This window comes from Dasypus novemcinctus, chromosome 15 (genome assembly GCF_030445035.2).
Source record: "Dasypus novemcinctus isolate mDasNov1 chromosome 15, mDasNov1.1.hap2, whole genome shotgun sequence".
Taxonomy (NCBI): Eukaryota; Metazoa; Chordata; class Mammalia; order Cingulata; family Dasypodidae; genus Dasypus; species Dasypus novemcinctus.
In genome coordinates, this window is record NC_080687.1 from 16754864 (window position 1) to 16775638 (window position 20775).

The 20775-nt window shown below is 36.7% G+C and overlaps 1 protein-coding gene across 1 annotated transcript in view; it reads left to right on the top strand.

Annotated features, from left to right (window-relative positions):
• Nucleotides 1-20775, top strand: part of MICU2 (mitochondrial calcium uptake 2) — a 129080-nt gene that overhangs the window by 94080 nt on the left and 14225 nt on the right. The window contains exons 7-8 of the mRNA XM_004467547.4: nt 643-708; nt 12579-12676. Coding sequence (XP_004467604.1) covers nt 643-708; nt 12579-12676 — 164 coding nt within the window. The remainder of the gene's footprint in view (nt 1-642; nt 709-12578; nt 12677-20775) is intronic.

Consider the following 20775-nt stretch of genomic DNA (forward strand, 5'->3'; position numbering starts at 1 on the left):
TTTTTTTTTAATTCTTTCTTTTTTTAATTTGCTTTCCTTATGAGGATTGGTACAAATGACTCTGAAAGGTAGGTACGTTTTTTAATGTTCTCAATTTTAAGCTGTTACTGAAATTTTTAATTTCATAAGTAACAGAAGTGCTTTATAAATGCATAAAGGGAAAGAGAAGAAGGGAAAGCATGACGTAAGTAACTTTCAGAGCTGTGTTCTTGAAATGTGGGTATAAAATATCAGTGATAAAATTGTCAATGTGTAAAAACAAATTATGAATAAAAATTTTCTTTAAAGAAGGACCAAGGTAATCGTGACGTTTTTGTAGCCTTTTGAATGTGTTTATATTAAGTAACCTGGTTTTCTTAGGGGAAAAAAATTAGGCAAATTACAATAATAAAATTGTTAATAGTTTTAGATATGCATTTTTTCTCCTTTGATTCTTACATGATGGAAGGATAAAAGATTTTAAAAATTAGAGTTATAATGAAGAAAGAATTTTATTAACCATTTAATAAATATTGAATTTATTTTGTATTTTATTTAAGTATGTATACTTATATATTCTAAAATAAAATATGGGATCTATTTTTTAGGTTGTTTTGAAAAATCCAGTTGACATGTGTAAATTCATGTTTTTAATCTTTTTAGCTGCAGAAGATTATAAGTAAACAAGATGACTTGAAGACAACTATAACTAATGAAATAGAATGCCAGGTATGAGCAAATAAACTAAATATTTTGAAACATTATATTTATAATAGCTTCTCAATTCTATTAGTTCAAACAAGTAGTCATAGATAATTGGTAACATTTATCTGTATAAATACAGATCACGTGGTTCAAACTTTAAAAGGTGCACAAAGGTGTATATATAGAGCTAAGTTTTCCTCCCAGCCACCCAGTTCCCCTCCCTCAACAATTAAGTATATCTATATGTTTTCCCTTTTAATGCATATTCATGCAATAGCATATTATACTTTATTACACACTTTTCTTTTTTTATTTACTGTATTTGAAAATCTCATTCTTTTTTAATGGCTGCATAATACTTCGTTGTATGTAGTTAACAGTTTATATAATCCTTTTTTTTTAAAGATCAATTTTATGAATAACCATTCCCTTTTGAAAGATGTTTAACATGCTTCCAATATTTTGCTATTGCAAATAATGCTGCAATTAATAATCCTATAGTTTCATTATTTCACACATGAATATGAATATATCTGAAGGATAACTTCCCGGAAATTGAATTGCTGGGTCAAAGGACATAAATTTTTTTAAGGTTGTTAATAAACTTTGATAAATATTGACAAATACCTTCCATAGGGATTGAACCAATCTTCATTCCCAACAGTACTGAATCAGTAAATTTTCATTTGATAATCTTTTGGTCAATTGTAGTTCCACAAGCATACTTTCCTTAAGATTTTCTTAAATGTTCAAATCATTTTCTGTTTTAGATCTATCTAGTCTGCTATAAATTTTGCAAATTATTAAAATCACAGTTGTTTTTTTTTAAATTTCAGTCCCTACAAATAATCCTATACTGGACTTTTTTCAAGGTTGTGTATATCTTGTGTGTCCCCATAGTGCCCTGTGTGCCCCATATTAGAACACCTATTGTGTTAGTAGAATTGTTTTTTTTATTCTCTGTCCTTCTCTAGAATGTAAGAATGTAATGCTTCTCTTTAAGATTGTGTGAAGTTAGGGAACAGTCCACAAGACCACCCTCACTTTTTTTTTTTTTTTAATATAATAAATTTTATTTTTAAAGAAGTTTTAGATTACAGAAAATTTACATCGAAAGTATATGGGATAGGGAGCAGATGTGGCTCAAGCCTGCTTCCCCCATGGGAGGTCCCAGGTTCAGTTCCTGGTACCTCTTAAAAAAGAAAAACAAAAATGAACAACAAACAAAGCAAATGAAAAACCAACTCAGGGGAGCCAGTGTGGCTCAGTGGTTGAGCTCCAGCTTCCCACATATAAGGTCCCAGGTTCTATCCCCACCCCCAGTACCTCTAAAAAATTTTTTTAAGATTAAGTATAAGGATTCCCTTATACCCTATCCCCTCCTTCTCCCACATCTTCCCATGTTAATAACATCTTGCAATTGTGTGGTATGGTACATTTGTTAAAACTAAATATTGAAGCACTGCTACTAACCAAGGTCTATAGTTTACATTGCGGTTTACACTTAATTCCAATGCCCTGTTTTCCACCTGTTCTTCCCTCCCCCACCCCTCAGAACCTCTGGTAACCACTCTCTCTATATCAATGTTACATATTTTTCCATTACTACAATATTAATAAGTTTGCTTTGTCCATGGTTGCATTCCCCCCCTGATGTTTGTTCCTTCCTCAGCCTGGAGGATTTGGGGATGGTGATGCCTCTGCCTCAGATTGAGAGGGCTTGGGTCTTCTGGGGCAGATGGAAGAAACAGTTTTGCTGCAGTTTTACTTACTGTTATTTTGGATGGGGGTTGTTCATTCATCATCATTTTGTTAGGTGTCCTCAATGAGTCCAATGAACTGGAGAGTAGGTGTTGACTGCAGCTCTGCTGAGATTCAGGGCTCAACCAACATATGAACAGCAGGAAGATTTAAGTCTCTAGGACATATATTTAATGGGTATAGTGCTAGTTACAGGCTCAAATAAAAAGATTAGAAGAATCCTGTGTAGGGAAATTATAAATGAGTCTAACTCTGATACATTGGGGAGATAGGTGATCATATATCCTATATAAGGCGCACCAGCAGGGTGCTGATTTCAAGGGATTGTGTGCCTTCCCTATTGTGTCCAGGTGGCTCTAGAGCCCATAGGACCACCCCTATTTGAGGCTTTGTTCACAGTGGCAGTTAGTGAGATCTGCCTGAGACATGCATAAGTGTAACCTCTACAGTGACCTCCCAACTCATTTTGAAATCCCTTAGCCATAAAAACTCTTTCATGGGAAGCGGATTTGGCCCAGTGGTTAGGGCGTCCGTCTATCACATGGGAGGTCCACGGTTCAAACCCCAGGCCTCCTTGACCTGTGTGGAGCTGGCCCACGTGCAGTGGTGATGCACGCAAGAAGTGCTGTGCCATGCAGGGATGTCCCCCACGTTGGAGAGCCCCACACGCAAGGAGTGCACCCCATAAGGAGAGCTGCCCAGCATGAAAGAAAGTGCAGCCTGCCTAAGAATGGTGCTGCATACACGGAGAGCTGACACAACAAGATGACGCAACAAAAAAACAAACACAGATTCCCATGCCACTGACAACAACAGAAGCGGACAAAGAAGAAGATGTAGCAAATAGACACAGAGAACAGACAACTGGAGCGGGCGGGGGGGATGGGGAGAGAAATAAATCTTAAAAAAAAAAAAAAAACTCTTTCATGTTTGATGCTTTCCCCCTTTTGGTTATGGTCTTTTTCCAACTGCATTGCTGGTTGGTGCTTGATATTAACCCCTCAGTACAGGGAAGCTCATCCCCTGGTGTCATGTCCCATACCAGGGGGACAGTAGTATGTTTATTTTAGAGTTTGGCATGTTTATTTTAGAGTTTGGCATGTTTAGAGAGGACATGTTTGAGTAATACAAGGTTCTCAGGAAGTAACTCTTTGGCAATAGTTATTAGGCTAAGTTTCAATTTTACAAGAATAAGGTTCATAGTTAAATACATTAACATTGAGGGCTTGACATATTGGTCTGTTTTCTTTTATTAATCCCTGCCTATGTACTCAAGATTCTTGCTTCTCAATTTGAGAATGTAGCAGGACTTCCCAAACTGGGAGTTTAATATTTTGTTGTTTATTGTGTGGGTCTCCACCCACTGAGATAACACTCTTCCCCAGAGTTTTTGAAAGAGGAGTGCAACCTGCCATTCCCTAATCCACCATCTTGGATCTCTCCCAAATCCACCTCATTTCTAACAACTGTTGCAAGTTTGCAGGTCGCTGTGACCACCCTCAGGTTCAGTAATTAGCTGGAAGAACTCCAGAACTCACTGAAAACTGTGCCCACGGTTATAGTTTATTTCAGTGACAGGATGGAAAATAAAATGGAAGAGATGTATAGGGCAGAGTCCAGAAAAGTTCCATGCACATAGCTACTAGATGTCTTCTCCCAGTGGAGTTGTGGACAGCACTAACTTTCCCAGGATTGATGTATGAAAATAATTAGGGAAGCAGATACGGCTCAAGCAACTGGGCTCCCATCTACCATATAGGAGATCCAGGGTTCAATGCCCAGGGCCTCCTGGTGAAGGCACACTGGCCTATGTGGTGAGCTGGCCCACGGCAGAGTGCTACCCCAAGCAGGAGTGGTGTCCTGTGCGAGAGTGCTGGCCCACACAGAGAGCTGGCACAGCAAGATGAAGCAACAAGAGACACAGAGGACAGACAATAAGAGATGCAGCAGATCAGGGAGCTGAGGTGGTGCAAGAGAATGAATGCCTCTCTCCCACTCTGGAAGGTCCCAGGATCGGTTCCCAGAGCTGTCTAATGAGAATACAAACAGACATAGAAGAACACACAGCAAATGGACACAGAGAGCAGACAGTGGAGGGAGGGGAGAGAAATAAATAAAAATAAAAATAAATTTAAAATGTTTAAAATTTTTTTAAAAATTGGAGTATTGCCAACCAGAAAAACTCACCCAAACCTTGGTGTTCAGAATTTTTGCTGGACTCAGTCACATGACTGACCTGTCTGCAAACCTGGAATCAAACTTATTCCACATGACCCAAAGCTTCCACCTTAAATCACGTTATTAGTCTAGTTGTGTGGCCCCAAGGTCCCTCAGTAAACAAAGCAATCCTATCTTAGAGATCATCTCCCAGCAGCCAAGGACAAAGGCCATATTTCTCTTTGGGTAAGGTTATTTTCTAAACACATTGAATTCACATAGCCTCGTAAGCATCAGGCACATATTACATGCTCAGTAATTTTTTTTAATCTTATGCAGTAAATATTTTTTAATGAATGAATGAAAATCTAACAACATAGATATGACATAATATATTTAAACATTGACCTATTGGTCATTAAGATTGTTTCTAAATATTTGCTATTAGGAGTCATGCTGCAATGAATATCTAAACATGTACACTTAGATTTCTAGAATTGACATTATAGGTCAAAGAGCATGAATACATATTTCCAAAAGGGCAAAAAGCTCTGGGAGTCCGCAGATTAGGGCAGTTCTGCACAGCTCCTAGATAGGCAAAGGACAAAAACAATAACTGTAAGTTACTAAACTTTCACGGTGGCCAGGAAAGGCACACATCCCCATCCTCAAGGTGAGCAGCCTGGATAAAACCTGTGGCCCACTGCAGCTAACTGAGAGAGGAACAGACGTCTTCCTCCCTAGGAAGTGGGCGGGTGTGGCAGAGGGCAGAGTGGTTTCTCTTCAGTGAATTTGGCCAGCTTTAAAACTCGGCTCTGGCCAGACCAGAAGCACGGCAAGCAGAGGTTGAAAGAAATACCTCCCTGGAAAGATTTCCTGTGGAGCACTATCTGCTAGCCAGCTAGGAAACTGCAAGGAGGTCTCTCAATCTGAACTCCTGGAAGAAAATCTGCACACCATTAGTGAGTCTTTGGCCCAATTTTGATAACTTAACCTGGGCAATTTTAGAGACTCAGAGTAAGTTGAACCAAAAGAAAAAGAAGAGTTGTGAAGAAGAAAAAAAAAAAACTAGGCAAGAGAGAGAAATTGATCATCAGAGTAAATTCATCTACATATTCAGATGCCTAGACATCAGCAAAAACTTACAAGCCCTACTAGGAATTAGTAAGAGATAGCCTAGCCAAAGTAACAAGCCAAATAATCCGATTAGATAGAGGATTTAAGACAACTAATCAATGATAATCACACAAATCTCCTAAATCAATTTAAATTGTTGAAAAGAAATGTGACTAAAGACTTAATGAATATTTAAAAGATACTGGGATAAGCATAAAAAACAATTTGAAAGCCTGCAAAGAAAAGCAACAGAGCTTATGGGAATGAAAGACACAATAAATAAGATTAAATATAACTTAGAGTTACATAACAGCAAATTTGAATTGATAAAAGACAGAATAAGTAATAACAAAGACAGTACATCTGAACTTGAATGGACAGAACAGAAAGAGAAAAGAAAGGAAAAATGGAATAGGGTCTCAGGGAATTGAATGGCAATGCAAAACGCACAAACATGCATTATCAGTGTCCCAGAAGAAGACAAGAATGGAAAAGGGGCAGGAAGAATATTTGAGAAAATAATAACTGAAACTTCCCAACCTTTATGAAAGACATAAATATCAAAATCCAAGAAGGACAACACACCCCAATACAATGTCCAAAAAGGACAACACACTATATCAGAGATGAAGAGGGTATTCTGAAAGCAGCAAGAGAAAAGCAAAGCACACATACAGGGGAACCTCAAGAAGACTAAGTGCTGACCTCTCATCAGAAACCATGGAGGTGAAAAGAAAATGTTGTATGATGTATTTAAAGTACTAAAAGAGAAACACTGCCAGTCAAGAATTCTGTATCTAGCAAAACTGTCCTTCAAAAATGAGGATGATTTTGAAGTCTTCACAGAGAAACAAAAACTGAGAGAGTATTTATCAAAACACCAGAACTACAAATGATACTGAAGGGGAGTGCTGCAGCCTGAAAGGAAAAGACAAGGGCAAGATACTTGGAGAAGAGTGTAGAAATGAAGTTTTTTTAGTAAGGTTAACTTAAAGGACAAAAAGACAGACAACAGTAAGATAGGACAATGGAAAAGCCAAAGGATAAAATAGACAAATTAAGTAATGCCTTTACAGTAATAACACTGAATGTTAATGGATTGAATTCCCCAATCAAAAGGCATACACTGATAAAATGGGTAAAAAATATATGAGCCATCTATATACTGTCTACAAGAGATTCATTTCAGACGAAAGGACACAACCAGGTTGAAAGTGAAAGATTGGAAAAAGATATTCCACATAAATAGTAGCCACAATTGGAATAGCAATATTAATAACAGACAAAATAGATTTTAAGTGTAAAACTGTTATAAGGGATGAAGAATATCATTATATATTAATAGAAGGGGCAATTTGCCAAGAAGAAATAACTATAAATATTTATGCTCCTAACTTGGGTCCCCCAAGATACATGAAGCACACACTTGCAAAACTGAAGGAAGAAATAGACGTCTCTACGTTAATAGTTGGACACTTCACCACTCTCAGCATTGGATAGAACATCTGGACAGAGGATAAATAAGGAGACAACTTGAATAATATGATAAATGACCTAGACCTAACACATTTGTAGAGCATTTTACTCCAAAACAGCAGAATATACATTGTGTTCAACCACTCATGGATATTCCTACAGGATAGACCATAGGTTTGGTCACAAGGTAGAACTCAGTAAATATAAAAAAGATTAAAATTATACAAACACTTTATCTTGCAATGGAATGAAACTGGAAGTCAGTAATAGATGAAAAAAGGTAAGATTCATAAATATATGGAGATTAAACAGCACACTCTTAATCAGTGGGTCAAAGAAGAAATTAGTAAATATTTTGAGACAAATGAAAACTAGAACACAATATATCAAAACCTATGGGAGGGAAGCATACTTGACCCAATGGATAGGGCATCCATCTACCACATGGGAGGTCCGTGGTTCAAACCCCAGACCTCCTTGACCCGTGTGGAGCTGGCCTATGCTCAGTGCTAATACGCACAGGGAGTGCCCTGCCACACAGGGGTGTCCCCCATGTAGGGGATCCCCACACACAAAGAGTACACCTGGTAAGGAGAGCTGCCCAGTGCAAAGGAAAGTGCAGCCTGCCCAAGAATGGCACCACACACATGGAGAGCTGACACAACAAGATGACACAACAAAAAGAAACACAGATTCCCAGTACCACTAATAAGGATAGAAGCGGTCACAGAAGAACACGCAGTGAATGGACACAGAGAGCAGACAACTGGGGGTGGGGGAAGGGGAGAGAAATCTTTTAAAAAATAAATAAATAAAAAGGTGCTGGCAAACTTTGGAAAAAAAAAAAACCGATGGGATACCGCAAAGGCAGTGCTGAGAGGGAAATTTATAGCCTTCAATGTTTACATTAAGAAAGAAGGAACTAAAATAGAACACCTAACTGTACACCTGGAGGAAATAGAAAAAATAGAGCAAATAATCCAAACCAATCCAAAGGAAAAAAATAGTAAAAATCAGAAGAGAAATAAATGAAATTGAGAACAAAAAACAATAGAATCAACAAAACCAAAAGTTGGTTTTTAGAGAAGATCAACAAAATCAACAAACCCTTAGCTAGACTGATAAAGAATAAAAGAGAGAAGATACAAATAAAATCAGAAATGAGAGGGCAGGCATTACACTGACCCTGCAAAAATAAGAAAGATCATAAGAGGATACTATGAATAACTGTATACCAAAAAAACAGACACTATAGAAAAAATGAACAAATTCCTAGACCTCAACAAAAAAGTCACAAGTAAAGAGATTGAAACAGTCGCCAAAAACCTTCCAAAGATGAAAAGTCCAGGACCAGATGGCTTCACAGATATACATATATTGTTTGGAATGGCCATTTAAAAATTACGGGGAAGTGGCTGTGGCTCAAGCAGTTGAGCATCTGTGTACCACAGGGCAGGTCCCAGGTTTGGTTCCCAGTGCTTCCTAAAGAAGAGGAGCAAGACAGCGGGCTGGTACAACAGGCTGGCACGGCAAACTGATGCATCAAGTTGATGCAATGAGGAGACACAACAAGGAAACACAATGAGAGTCCCAACAAGCATGGAGCTGAGGTGGCTCAAGTAAATGGGTGCCTCCCTCCCACCTGGGAGGTCCCGGGTTTAGTTTCTGGTACCTCCTAAAAAAAAAAGACAAGCAGACACAGAGAGTACACAATGAACAGACACAACATACAGCAAGTGCAAACAACAAAGGGGAGGCAGGAGAAATAAATCTTTTTTTTTTAAATCATGGGATCTATATTTATTGTATGGGAGTGTTCCCCTTGTTTAAAAAAGCTGGTTTGTAAACAATACATGTAATTATTTCATTTGTAATTCTTAAATAGGGAGATTTTGCTGGGCTTTTAAATTTTTCTTCATGTTTTCTGTTATTTAAATTTCTTATTTTGAGCATGCAACATTTCTATAATAAATATAAACATAAACATTTTTCATTTTTTAAAATAAGCTTTTATATTCTCTTTAAGGACAATCTTTTACCATTTACGTTTAGATGGATAAGATACAGTTTGAGGGAAACGGACTTGGCCCAGTGGTTAGGGCGTCCGTCTACCACATGGGAGGTCTGCAGTTCAAACCCCGGGCCTCCTTGACCCGAGTGGAGCTGGCCCATGCGCAGTTCTGATGTGCGCAAGGAGTGCCCTGCCACGCAGGAGTATCCCCCGCGTAGGGGAGCCCCACGTGCAAGGAGTGCGCCCCGTAAGGAGAGCCGCCCAGCGCGAAAGAAAATGCAGCCTGCCCAGGAATGGCGCCGCCCACACTTCCCGTGCCGCTGACGACAACTGAAGCGGACAAAGAAACAAGACGCAGCAAATAGACATAGAACACAGACAACCGGGGGAGGGGGGAATTAAATAAATAAATAAATCTTTTTTTAAAAAAAAGATACAGTTTGAGGGAAGCAGATTTGGCTCAATGGATAGAGCATCCGCCCACCACATGGGAGGTCCAGGGTTCAAACCCAGGGCCTCCTGACCTGTGTGATGAGTTGGCCCGTGCACAGTGCTGATGTGCACAAGGAGTGCCGTGCCACGCAGGGGTGTCCCCCACCTAGGGGAGCCCCACACACAAGGAGAGCTGCCCAGCACAAAAAAAGTACAACCTGCTCAGGAGTGGCGCCGCACATACAGAGAGCTGACGCAGCAAGATTATGCAACAAAGAGAGACACAGATTCCTGGTGCCGCTGACAAGAATACAAGCGGACACAGAAGAACTCACAGCAAATGGGCACAGAAGGCAGACAACTGGGGGTGGGGGGCAGGGAAGGGGAGAGAAATAAATTTTTTTTTTTAATCTTTAAAAGGGAAAAAAAAGACTGATCATAAGAACAGTATATTGAAATCTCTCACAAGATATAAAAATTAGGGAATAAATTTTGAATTTGTTATTTAAAAGAGAGAACCTGAAAAGATTTTAACTGTCAGTCTCAAGATCATTTATACAAAATTGACTCTTCACATTACCATATGAATATAATCCAGAATCGATATAATCTATTTAGATCTATAATAGTGTTATTTATGTACTGTTTTTTTCATTCTCCAGTCTTCACTTGTCTCTTTCTATTTATCTTATCCTTAAATTCTTGTTTGTATCATAGAAAAATTAATATGGCCCTGAAGTAAAAATAAAGAACACTTCTGCTTCCGGGAAGATGGGGTCGATTTACTTTTCCCTATTCCTCCTGCTAAGTATAATTTAGAACCTTGAACAGTATATACAAAACAACAAACATGATTCTGTAAGGTAGAGAAAAGAGGGTAGACTAGTTAGAGCCCTGGGAATTCAAGAACAACGTGGTAGTACATTATCTGAGTTTTGTTTTTGCCTCAGTTATCCCAGCCTATTGCTGAAGAAACGAGTATTCCATACACACCAAAGAGTGCCAATACAAAAAGCCCAAAAGAAGCCTTCTGTTTCTAGCCAGAAGAACAGAAAAGGGACAGGTTAGCAAGACAAAAACTTTTAGATAATAATTACTCTACTCCAGCTAAATTACAGAGAAAAAAACTGGGCCCACGCCAACCAACTGTGCCAAGTGGGGAGCATACTTCCACCCATAGCAGACTATACTGAGGCACCCAAATTGCACCACCCAGCAGTAACAAGGCACTCTTACCCCTTGCCACTGGGGTAGCATGAGAGGAGGGCTAACAGTGAATCAGGACTTCTACCATCGCCCAGTGCTAAGGAGACCACCTTCCCTTCCCCGGCCTTCTGTGGTGCCAGTGGAGGCCAGGAGGAAGCAGTAAGAAGGCACTCCAACTCGTCCAGCCAGGGTAATATCAGTGGAGCCAGAACTCCCACCTCTACCCATCAGTAGCAAAAGCTTCCTCAGGTATTAATGGAGGCAAGTGAAGAGTGTGGACTTCTACCTTTACCTATTAGGGTGGGGACATTTCCCAATTCATTGTGTGAAACTAGTGTTACCCTAATCTCAAAACCAGGCAAAGAAAGTACAAAAAAGAAAACTGCAGACCAATATTCCTCATGAATATGGACAAAAATCCTTAACAAAATATTAGCAAATAGAATTCAATAATACATAAAAAGGACTATACACCTTGACCAAGTGGGATTTATTCCAGAGATGTAAGCTGGTTCAGTATTCCATCAATCAATCAAAATAACCCACCATATTAACAGCGTGTAGAATTCACATGATCAATCAGTGCAGAGAGAAACATTTGACAAAATGTAACACCCATTCAAAGTAAAAACTCTTAGAAAAATAATAATAGAGGGGACTATTCCCAGCATATTAAATAGCATCTACTAAAAAGCCTACAGCTAATGTAATGCTTTTCCCCCCAAGATTGGAATAGGCAAGGATGTCTGCTGTCACCACACTTATTCATTATTGTGCTGGAAGTTCTAGCTAGTGAATTAAGGCAAGAAAAGGAAATAAAAGCCTTACAAATCAGGGAGTTAAAAATAAAACTGACCCGCAGAGCAGGTGGAGCTCAGTCGTTGAGCACCTGATAAATAAACAGACAGACTCCAAAACCATAATCCGTAAAAGGAAATGTAGGTAAAACTTAAACAAAATTAGAAACTTTTCCTCTGTAAAGACCCTCCTAAGAGACTGAACAGACAAGCTAGGAGACTAGGAGAAAATATTTTCAAGCAAATATCTGACAAAGGATTGGTATCTAGAATCTATAAAGTACTCTTCCGAGAAGTCCAGTTAGGGGGCAGATTAGAAGACTTGCTGGACTTTATGACACCTAAATTTACTTTCTCTGACTGATAGTTTTCAAAATATATGACTTAAAGTTGTACTCTTTCATTGTTTGCTGATGATAGTTTTTTTGTTGTTGTTGTTAATTATTTTATTAAAGAAGTGGAGACAAATCTGTGAGTCTCCTTTACCTTTAAATGGAATTCTCACCTATTAATTTTATAATTAGGAAATGCAACTGTTACTCATTTATTTCTAACATTCAGCAAACACTCAAAGATTTTTCTGTTCTAATTCTCTCAGTGCTACTTCATTAGAAAATGCCTATTTTAAAATGTTATTTGAAATAACATTTATTTTGTCATTCTAAGATCTCTTTTTGACCTGATTTAAGATTTGTTAACTGCTGAATTTCACCTTGAATATTTTAGCCCTCACTGTTGTCTTCTGCTTAAAAAAAAGATCATTATAGAATGGCAGATGTAGAAGTAATGGCTACATCTCTTTTCACTTTTTTTTTTTTTTTTGTATGCTACAAGAATCATCTGTGGGGTAATATCATATGTCCTAAGAGTTTCAGTCTACAGGATCCATTTTTGCTGTTGGCTTATAATTACTTGAAATTATTGTATATTTTTTATAGGAACCAAAAGTGAAAGAATCTGATGTTAACACAACCCTTCAGATACATTTCTTTGGAAAAAGAGGAGAAAATAAACTTCATTATAAAGAATTTCGAAGGTAAATGCAAATATTTATATTCTTTGGGGGAAATTTTATAGGTAGGACATGAAGAAACAACTGAATATATTCATTTCCCAGAACTACATGCCATAAAACTAAATACTACTTGTCTGTCTATATACTATTTATCTATAAGAACTAAGCCTGGAAAATATAAACTAAAGTTACTATGCTCAAAGACATCTAACATTATGAAAAGTAATATCTGTTTTATAGAATACAGTAATTCTTTTTAGTAGCTTATTATTAGCAGCTAATGGATCTATGCCCTTCATATCAGTTCTTTTTTTTTTTTTTTTTTTTTTTGCAGCTGTTGTTGTTTTTTTGTTTTTTTGTTTTTAATTTTTTTATTTTTTATTGACTTTGTAATAATATTACATTAAAAATATATATGTGAGGTCCCATTCAACCCCACCCCCCCCACCCCCCCTCTCCCCCCCCCCCAACAACACTCGTTCCCATCATCATGACACATCCATTGGATTTGGTAAGTACATCTTTGGGCACCTCTGCACCTCATATACATTGGTTCACATCATGGCCCATACTCTCCTCTATTCCATCATGTAGGCCCTGTGAGGATTTTCAGTTCTTAATTTATTAAGTAAACCAGCCCAACTTAACTTAAAAACAATGACCATTTATTATCTCCGTGACTCTTTGGGTCAGTGGGGTGGCTCTCCCAATGTGGACCCGGATGGGCTGATCATGAGTGGACTCACCCGTGCTTCTGTGGTCCGCTGGTAGCTGGCTGAAGCTGGCTGCTCTAGGATGGCCTCGGGGCAGCTGTGCTCTGCTCTTTGTGATCTCTCATCCTTGAGCACAGGGTTTGGCAAACTTCTTCTGCAAAGAGCCAAAAAGTAAATATGTTCTCTGTCACAACCATTCAATTCTAGCATTGTAGCATGAAAGCAGCCATAAACAAAAAGTTAACAAATAGGTTTGTCTGTGTTCCAGAAAGACTTTACAAGAGGAGGCCATGAGCAAGATTTGTTCTGCAAGTCACAGTTTTCCATAGTTTCTCCCTGCTCTAGTAGGTAAACCCAGGCTGTTCTCGTGAGGGATCCAACAGAGAAGGTGGAAATCCATGAATGTGTTTTTAAGCCTCTGCCTAGACCAGCCACAAGTGAGAGTGAAAGGGAGCTGCAATTAGAGAACAGACAGTGTAAATCTAGAAAGGCCATGAATTCAATTCAGTTGGGGCCGTGAATGCAACCAGTCATCCACACCCCTATTTTTTTGTATGTGTATGTGTATATTCAAGTGTATAACATAGGTACTGAAAGGAAAATCAGAATTAGCAAAGCTCCTAGCAAAAGTAGTTTCTGACGTGGCACTTGGTGCTTGGTGATTGGATTTGAGGAAAAAGTTGGAATCCATAAAGACCCAAGTTTCTGAATTGTGTCCTAATTACAGTTTATCCTATAGCTGAACCATCTAGGGTAATTTTTCTCAAAATTCTAAACCATGACTCTTCTTGTATACTTGAAAACTCACTTTTTTTATGTTTTTTAAAGTTTCAAATTAAAGTAAATATTATGATTTAAAACAAGACAAAGCTGTTATCTTATCGATATTGATTCATACTGATTGTACATTCACACCAGTACTAATACACCCACCCCCTTCACTTTAAAATTCCCTGAATGAATCTTTAAGGTTGCCTCTAACTTTGATTTTCTTTAAAGGAAATTATTTCATTTGGAAATATTACTTTAAACATTTTTTTAAAATCAGTAAATAATGAGCTCTGTGAACTTTGCCGTACCTTCTGTAATTAAAAGCATTGTCCTCCAATTAACAAAAAATGCTTTTAATGCCGTTTTACAGAAACTTGCTCTCTTGGATAGAGCAAAGTTCCCCTAAGGTTAAAATTAATATGAGGCTAGAATTTATGGTAATACATCAAACTTTAAAATTTTACATCTTAAAATAAGAGAGAAAATGGCTTCTACGTATATGTTTTAAAAGCTTTCACCAACATACTGACCAAATTAATCAGTGAAATTCTCCAAAATTTTTTCAATACGTGTTACTTAGAGCTTTAAGTTTTGTTTTTATGGGATTATAGCCCATATTCCATTCTTATAAAAGGAAACATTTGCCTTTTCTGTCCTTCATATCAAGCTGCTTTGCATAGCCTTTCTGATAAAGGTTATTTATTGTTTTCAAGGTGGTGACTTAGTCTCAAGGGAAGTAAAGGAAAATGACCCAAGGTTATACCTTTTGTAATAGTTACAGTTTTGCCTACTGATAGTAATTTCTCATTTAGAGAAACAATATTATGTCTTGAAAAAAACAAAATTGAGATTAAAGCAGGCCTGAGTTCAAATGCCAAACTTCGTAATTTATTAAGTGTGTGACTTGATGAACAAGTAAGTTAGCCTGAGTATCAGGCAGTATCATTTGTGAAATGGTGATAATACCCACCTTATGAAGTTGTAAATTATATATAATATAAATATATATATTTACTTTAATTTAAAACTTCAAAAAACATTAAGAGAGTTTTTCAAATATACAAAAATGTATTTTATTTCAGATACAGTGTCTAGCTATAAATAGGCATAATATAACATAACGTAGACACTAATATCACATGTAGGTTAGAAAGATGAACAGAGGAAAAACAACAGTGAATCATAAAACAGACCCAGGAGTTTGGCTAGTACACAAAATGCAAACCATGAGAATCTAGATACTTGCTAAGAATAAACCACAAATTTGGCTCTAAACTCTCTGGCAGAAAATAGGAAGAGGGATACATGATCAGTTTCACCGTGTCCCTCAGTTAAAACAGATCCTGTATAAGAAGACATTTATTCCTCAATGTAAGGCCAGAAAGAAAATTCTCCATGGGGCAACATAAAAAGGACACTGTGTAGAAACTCAAATGAAGAGAGGAAGAAAGTTATGTAAAGGTCTGGAGAAGAATATTCTAAGCAAAGAAAACGAGCAAAGCCCTAAAGTGGGGGCCCTCTTCGCATGTACAAGGAAAAACTGTTAACTAAATAAGGATTTTGGCTTTTATTCTGAGAAGGGAAGCCTTTGGAACATTTTGAACAGAAAAGTTAAATAATCTTATCTGTATTTTTAAAAGATTATCTGGTTCTAATTGTATTTAATGTGGTTACATAAGTGAATATTCTTGTTCCAAAGAAATGTACATGGAAGTATTAAATGGTAAAGGAGCATGATGTATGTAACCTACTCACATGTGTACATAGGGAGTAGGTAGGTAGGTAGATAATGATAAAAATGATATAACATGGCAAAATGTTAAGAGTTGTTTAATTTAGGAAGGGGGTATATTGGAGTTATCTGTATTAATTTTGTATTATGTTTACTAGTATCTATCAACAGAGAAGGACAATCACAATTTCAAACTTGGAAACATGCTTCACTTCAACTTCTAGAATGAGCTTCTTTTTATTTAAAACCACTTTGCTCTTTAATAAGCAATTAGAACTACTAATAATTAACTACCAAAATTTTGGAAGTGGGTAGCAATATAAATGGAAAGAGCATTGCACTTGACATACAAATACCAAGGTTCAGGCCGTAGCTCTGCCATTTATTAGCCATATCATCTTAGGAAATCATATACCTTCTTTTAGGCTTTAAAAATATTTAGATGGCGATACTTGCCCTACCTACTTTACAGAGTTATGTGTACCAAATGAGTAAATGTAAAAGCAAATTATAAAACTATAAATTAAAATAATCTAAAAAGTACTCATATTATTCTTATTCACCTTTAATTAATCTTATTCATCCTAAATTCTGTTCTTTCCAATTCCACGTACATTAATATCCTATCCATAGACATGAGAAGTCTGGAGTTAACCTCTCCACCCCCCCCCAGTTGTCTGCGCTCTATGTCCATTCACTCTGTGTTCTTCTGTGACCGCTTCCATCCTTATCAGCGGCACCAGGAATCTGTGTTTCTTTTTGTTGCATCATCTTATTGTGTCAGCTCTCCGTGTGTGCGACACCATTCCTGGGCAGGCTGCACTTCCTTTTGCGCTGGGCAGCTCTCCTTACGGGGCGCACTCCTTGCACATGGGACACCCCTGCATGGCAGGGCACTCCTTGCGCACATCAGCACTGCAAATGGGCCAGTTCCACACGGGTCAAGGAGGTCCGGGGTTTGAACCGCAGACCTCCCATGTGGTAGACGGGCACCCTAACCACTAGGCCAAGTCTGCCGCCCAGCTCACCTGGTTAATCCCATAAAGTCTCCATTCCAAATTCCTTTTTTTTTTTTTAACTTTTTATTTTGAAATAACTTCAAACTTACAGGAGAGTTGCAAAAATAACACATACACACACAAATATATAGAACTCCAATATAACCCCTCACCTAGAAACTCAGATTTACTAGCTTTTAGCATTTTGCAACATTTATTATTCAATTCTATATACCTGCCTATTTGTCTATTATCTAAATATTTGAGAGTAGGTTGCATATATCATGCTTCTCTAATATTTAACTCTTCCAGGTATATTTCCTGAGAACAAAGATTCTCACTATATAACCACCTTAAGTATAGCTATCAAGTTTAAGAAATTTAGCATCGCTATAAAGCATAGTTTATATTTCTTTTTTTTCAGTCTTCTCAATAATGTCTTTTATTTCTGGATTGGAAAATTTATTTTTATTTTAGTAACATTTAAACAATCTAAAATTTCTCCCTTTAGCCATGTTCAGATATATAATTCAGTAGTGTAAACTACATTCACAATCTTGTGCTACCATCACCACCCTCCTTTACCAAAACTTTCCCATCATCCCCAACAGAAATTCTGTAGCAATTAAGCATTAATTTCCCATTCCTTACCCTCTTCTTAGTCCCTGGTTAACTATTCTTGTTTCTGACTCTATGAATTTGCTTAGTCTAATTATTTCATATCAGTGAGATCATATGTGTCCTTTTGTGTCTGCGTTATTTCACTCAACATGTCTTCAAGATTTATCCTTGTTGCTGCAGGTATCAGAACTCTGTTCCTTTTCACAGCTGCATAATATTCCATTGTATGTATATACCACAACGAGGTTCTTAATCACATCTGTAAAGTCCATTTTGCCATGTAAGATAACATAGTCACTCACAGGTTCAGGGGATTAGGATGTGAACATCTTCGGAGGATCATTTGCCCACCACAGCTCCCAGAGAAAAGTTGAAGTTTGTTAGATGGCAAAACTAACAGAAATCTATCCCTGTAGTATCCTGAAGCATAATATATGTATGATAGCTAGGAAAAATTGACCTAATTCTAAAAACCAATATTCTTTACACCCAACCTGTTCAGCAGTATTTATGCTCCATTGTAACAAAATATCAATAACTATTACCCATGATCAAAATTTAGCAGGATACCAATAAAGGTTGGTAGTACAAGAGAGTACCAATTGAAAAAGGGCTATGGCTGTAAGTTTCCCTAGAAATTTTGAAGCAGGGAACAGACATAATCACAGTATGTTTTTTAAAAAATCATTCTGGCATCACTGAAGCAGATTTCTAGCACTGTAGTTTTTTGTTTTGCCTACTCTGTCATTTCCATAAGTAAAATCATATAATATGGACTCTTTTGTGTCTGGCTTCTTTCACTCACCATAGTATTTTGGAGATTCATTCAATGTTGTAGTGTATCCTTTATATTCTAAAAAGTATTCCACTTTATAAATGTATCCCAGTTAATCCATTTGTCTGTTTATGGATATTTGGGTTGTTTGCAGTTTATGACTATTATGAGTAAAATAGCAATGAACCTTTTTATACAAAACTGCTTGTGAAGAATGTTGTTTATATTTTTATTTTACAAATGTCTAAAAGTAGAACTGCTGAGTCATAGAGTCATCTTTATATGTTTAACATTTTAAAGAAATTGTCAAAAAAGTTTCCCAAAATAATTTTATTTACACTCCCATCATCAGTATTTTAGATTTCTAGTTCTTCCATTTACTTGTCAACATTTGGTGTTGCAAATCTTTGTAATTTTCGTTTTTCCAGTGAATTTATAGTGATATTTTGTTGTGGCTTTAAAATGTATTTCCTTGACAGCTAACGATATTGGGCATTTTTTCATGTGCCTCTTGGGCATTTATATGTCTTCTTTTGCCCACTTTTTAAAATTTGGGTTTTTTAAAAATTGTTGTACAAGTTCTTTCTGTATTCTAAATATAAATCCTTCTAACAGATATGTGTGTGATGGAAATGTTTTCCTAGTCTATGGCTTCCATTTTCATATTCTTAATAGCATATTTTGAAAAGCAAATTTTTAAAATTTAGGTAAAACCCAATTTATCAATTTGTTTTCTTTCATGGTTGTTTTCCCTGTTCTAAGAATTCCCTTCTACCCCCATGTTGCAAAGGTATCTCATTAATTATAGCTTCTTCTAGAACAGGGGTTCTTAACCTTTTTTGTTCCATGGACCCCTTTGCCAGTCAGGTAAAAACACAGACCCCTTCTTAGAATGTAGCACCAGTTTTATGATACTCAACCTTGGCATGTCTTTAATTAAATTTTAGGATTATTCAAAATTATGTTTAACAACTTTCCCATAATTTCAATACCTGATAACCTAACATGGTTCATCATCTGTTCAGTTATTTTTGGCACTAAAAACACTGCGGATTTTGAGTTCTCTCACATTCATTAATACAAGTAAAATCAAATAACATATGACTTTCATCATACTTCCTTTTCTTTGACATTTCAACTTAAATTTGGTATGTAAAATAAAATGAATAATTTAATTGACAGTTTAAACTCTCAGTATTTTGTAAGGTTTTTAAGTAATTTGGTAAATAAGCATATAAATTAATTTTTAACTCTTAGATAGATGCAGATTACAGCAGTAGATCAGAATTCATGTCCTTTCTGGAGTTCAGTGTCTTTCCTAGAATTGCATGTAAAATTGCATAGAATTCAGATTCTTCCTAGAAACCTAGCAGCAAAAGAAAAATGTATAATAATGTACGTAGACATTTGCAGACATCACTAGGATCACAGACAGTTATATGCCGCAATATCAGCAACTGAAAGGCATAAACGTCAATTGCAGGGATCGACAGACTCACAGTGGGCGTGCCTGATTTACACTTGTCGCCAGCATATCTATTTTTGTTAAAAGTAACCTACTTATGAAAAATTATGAATTCTCCTTTAAACTGACCAGTTTTGTAAAATTTTAGCAGTTAATGAAAACAACTTACCTACTTACACTTATTTGTTAACAAACAATTGTAGACAGAGAAATATTTGAATGTAACACAATCACTGGGCAACCAAAGTGAGAATGCTTGACTTCACTATTTGCAGGACTACTAGGTGTTGAATTGCCAGCACAGATTGGTTAATGAACAGCTAGGTTTTTTGAGCTTGTGGGAAAAGTACATGCATTTTTTTTGTGCAACAAAGGCAGCTATTTTGTCTGGATAAAATGTGCAAGCGTCTTTGTGTTTGTCACATAAGACAATTTCAGTCTGTCATTTTTCATGTTTTGGTTATGAATTATAATGTCATAACTGTGTTTCTTCAATATGATTGGTTACCTAAAAATGTGGCTGACATCATGGTTAAATTTTCAACCCAAGTAGCTCAGTCAAAATCACTGATAATCATGCAGCACATGTTGAATATGAATATTTCAGCCATGTTTTAGTTCATGAGGTTATATTTTTTGCTTTGTATTTTTTAGGTTGTCCTTATAGTTACATTGATTATAACTGTGCAGAATTATAACTGTAATTTCTCCTTGCAAAATGGCGCCCCTATACTTTAAAAGATCAAAGACATCACTCAGGAGATCTCCTTCTGTTTGTTATCTATTCTTGGATGCCAGATAGTTGGCCAGCTATCCAGTCACACAGAATAGTTTGTACACAGCAGGACTGTGATCACATGTAAGCTAGCATTAGGGCTAACAACTGCCGAAATTTCGAAGTATGGATGAGCATAAGCAATTTTTCGAGATATACAACTGTAATGTATATGAAGTGAATACTACTGTCATTTATTGCATATATTCATAAGTGAAAGAATTGATAAGTTTCAGTTAGAGATCAGAGAAAATAAAGTTAGTTGATTTT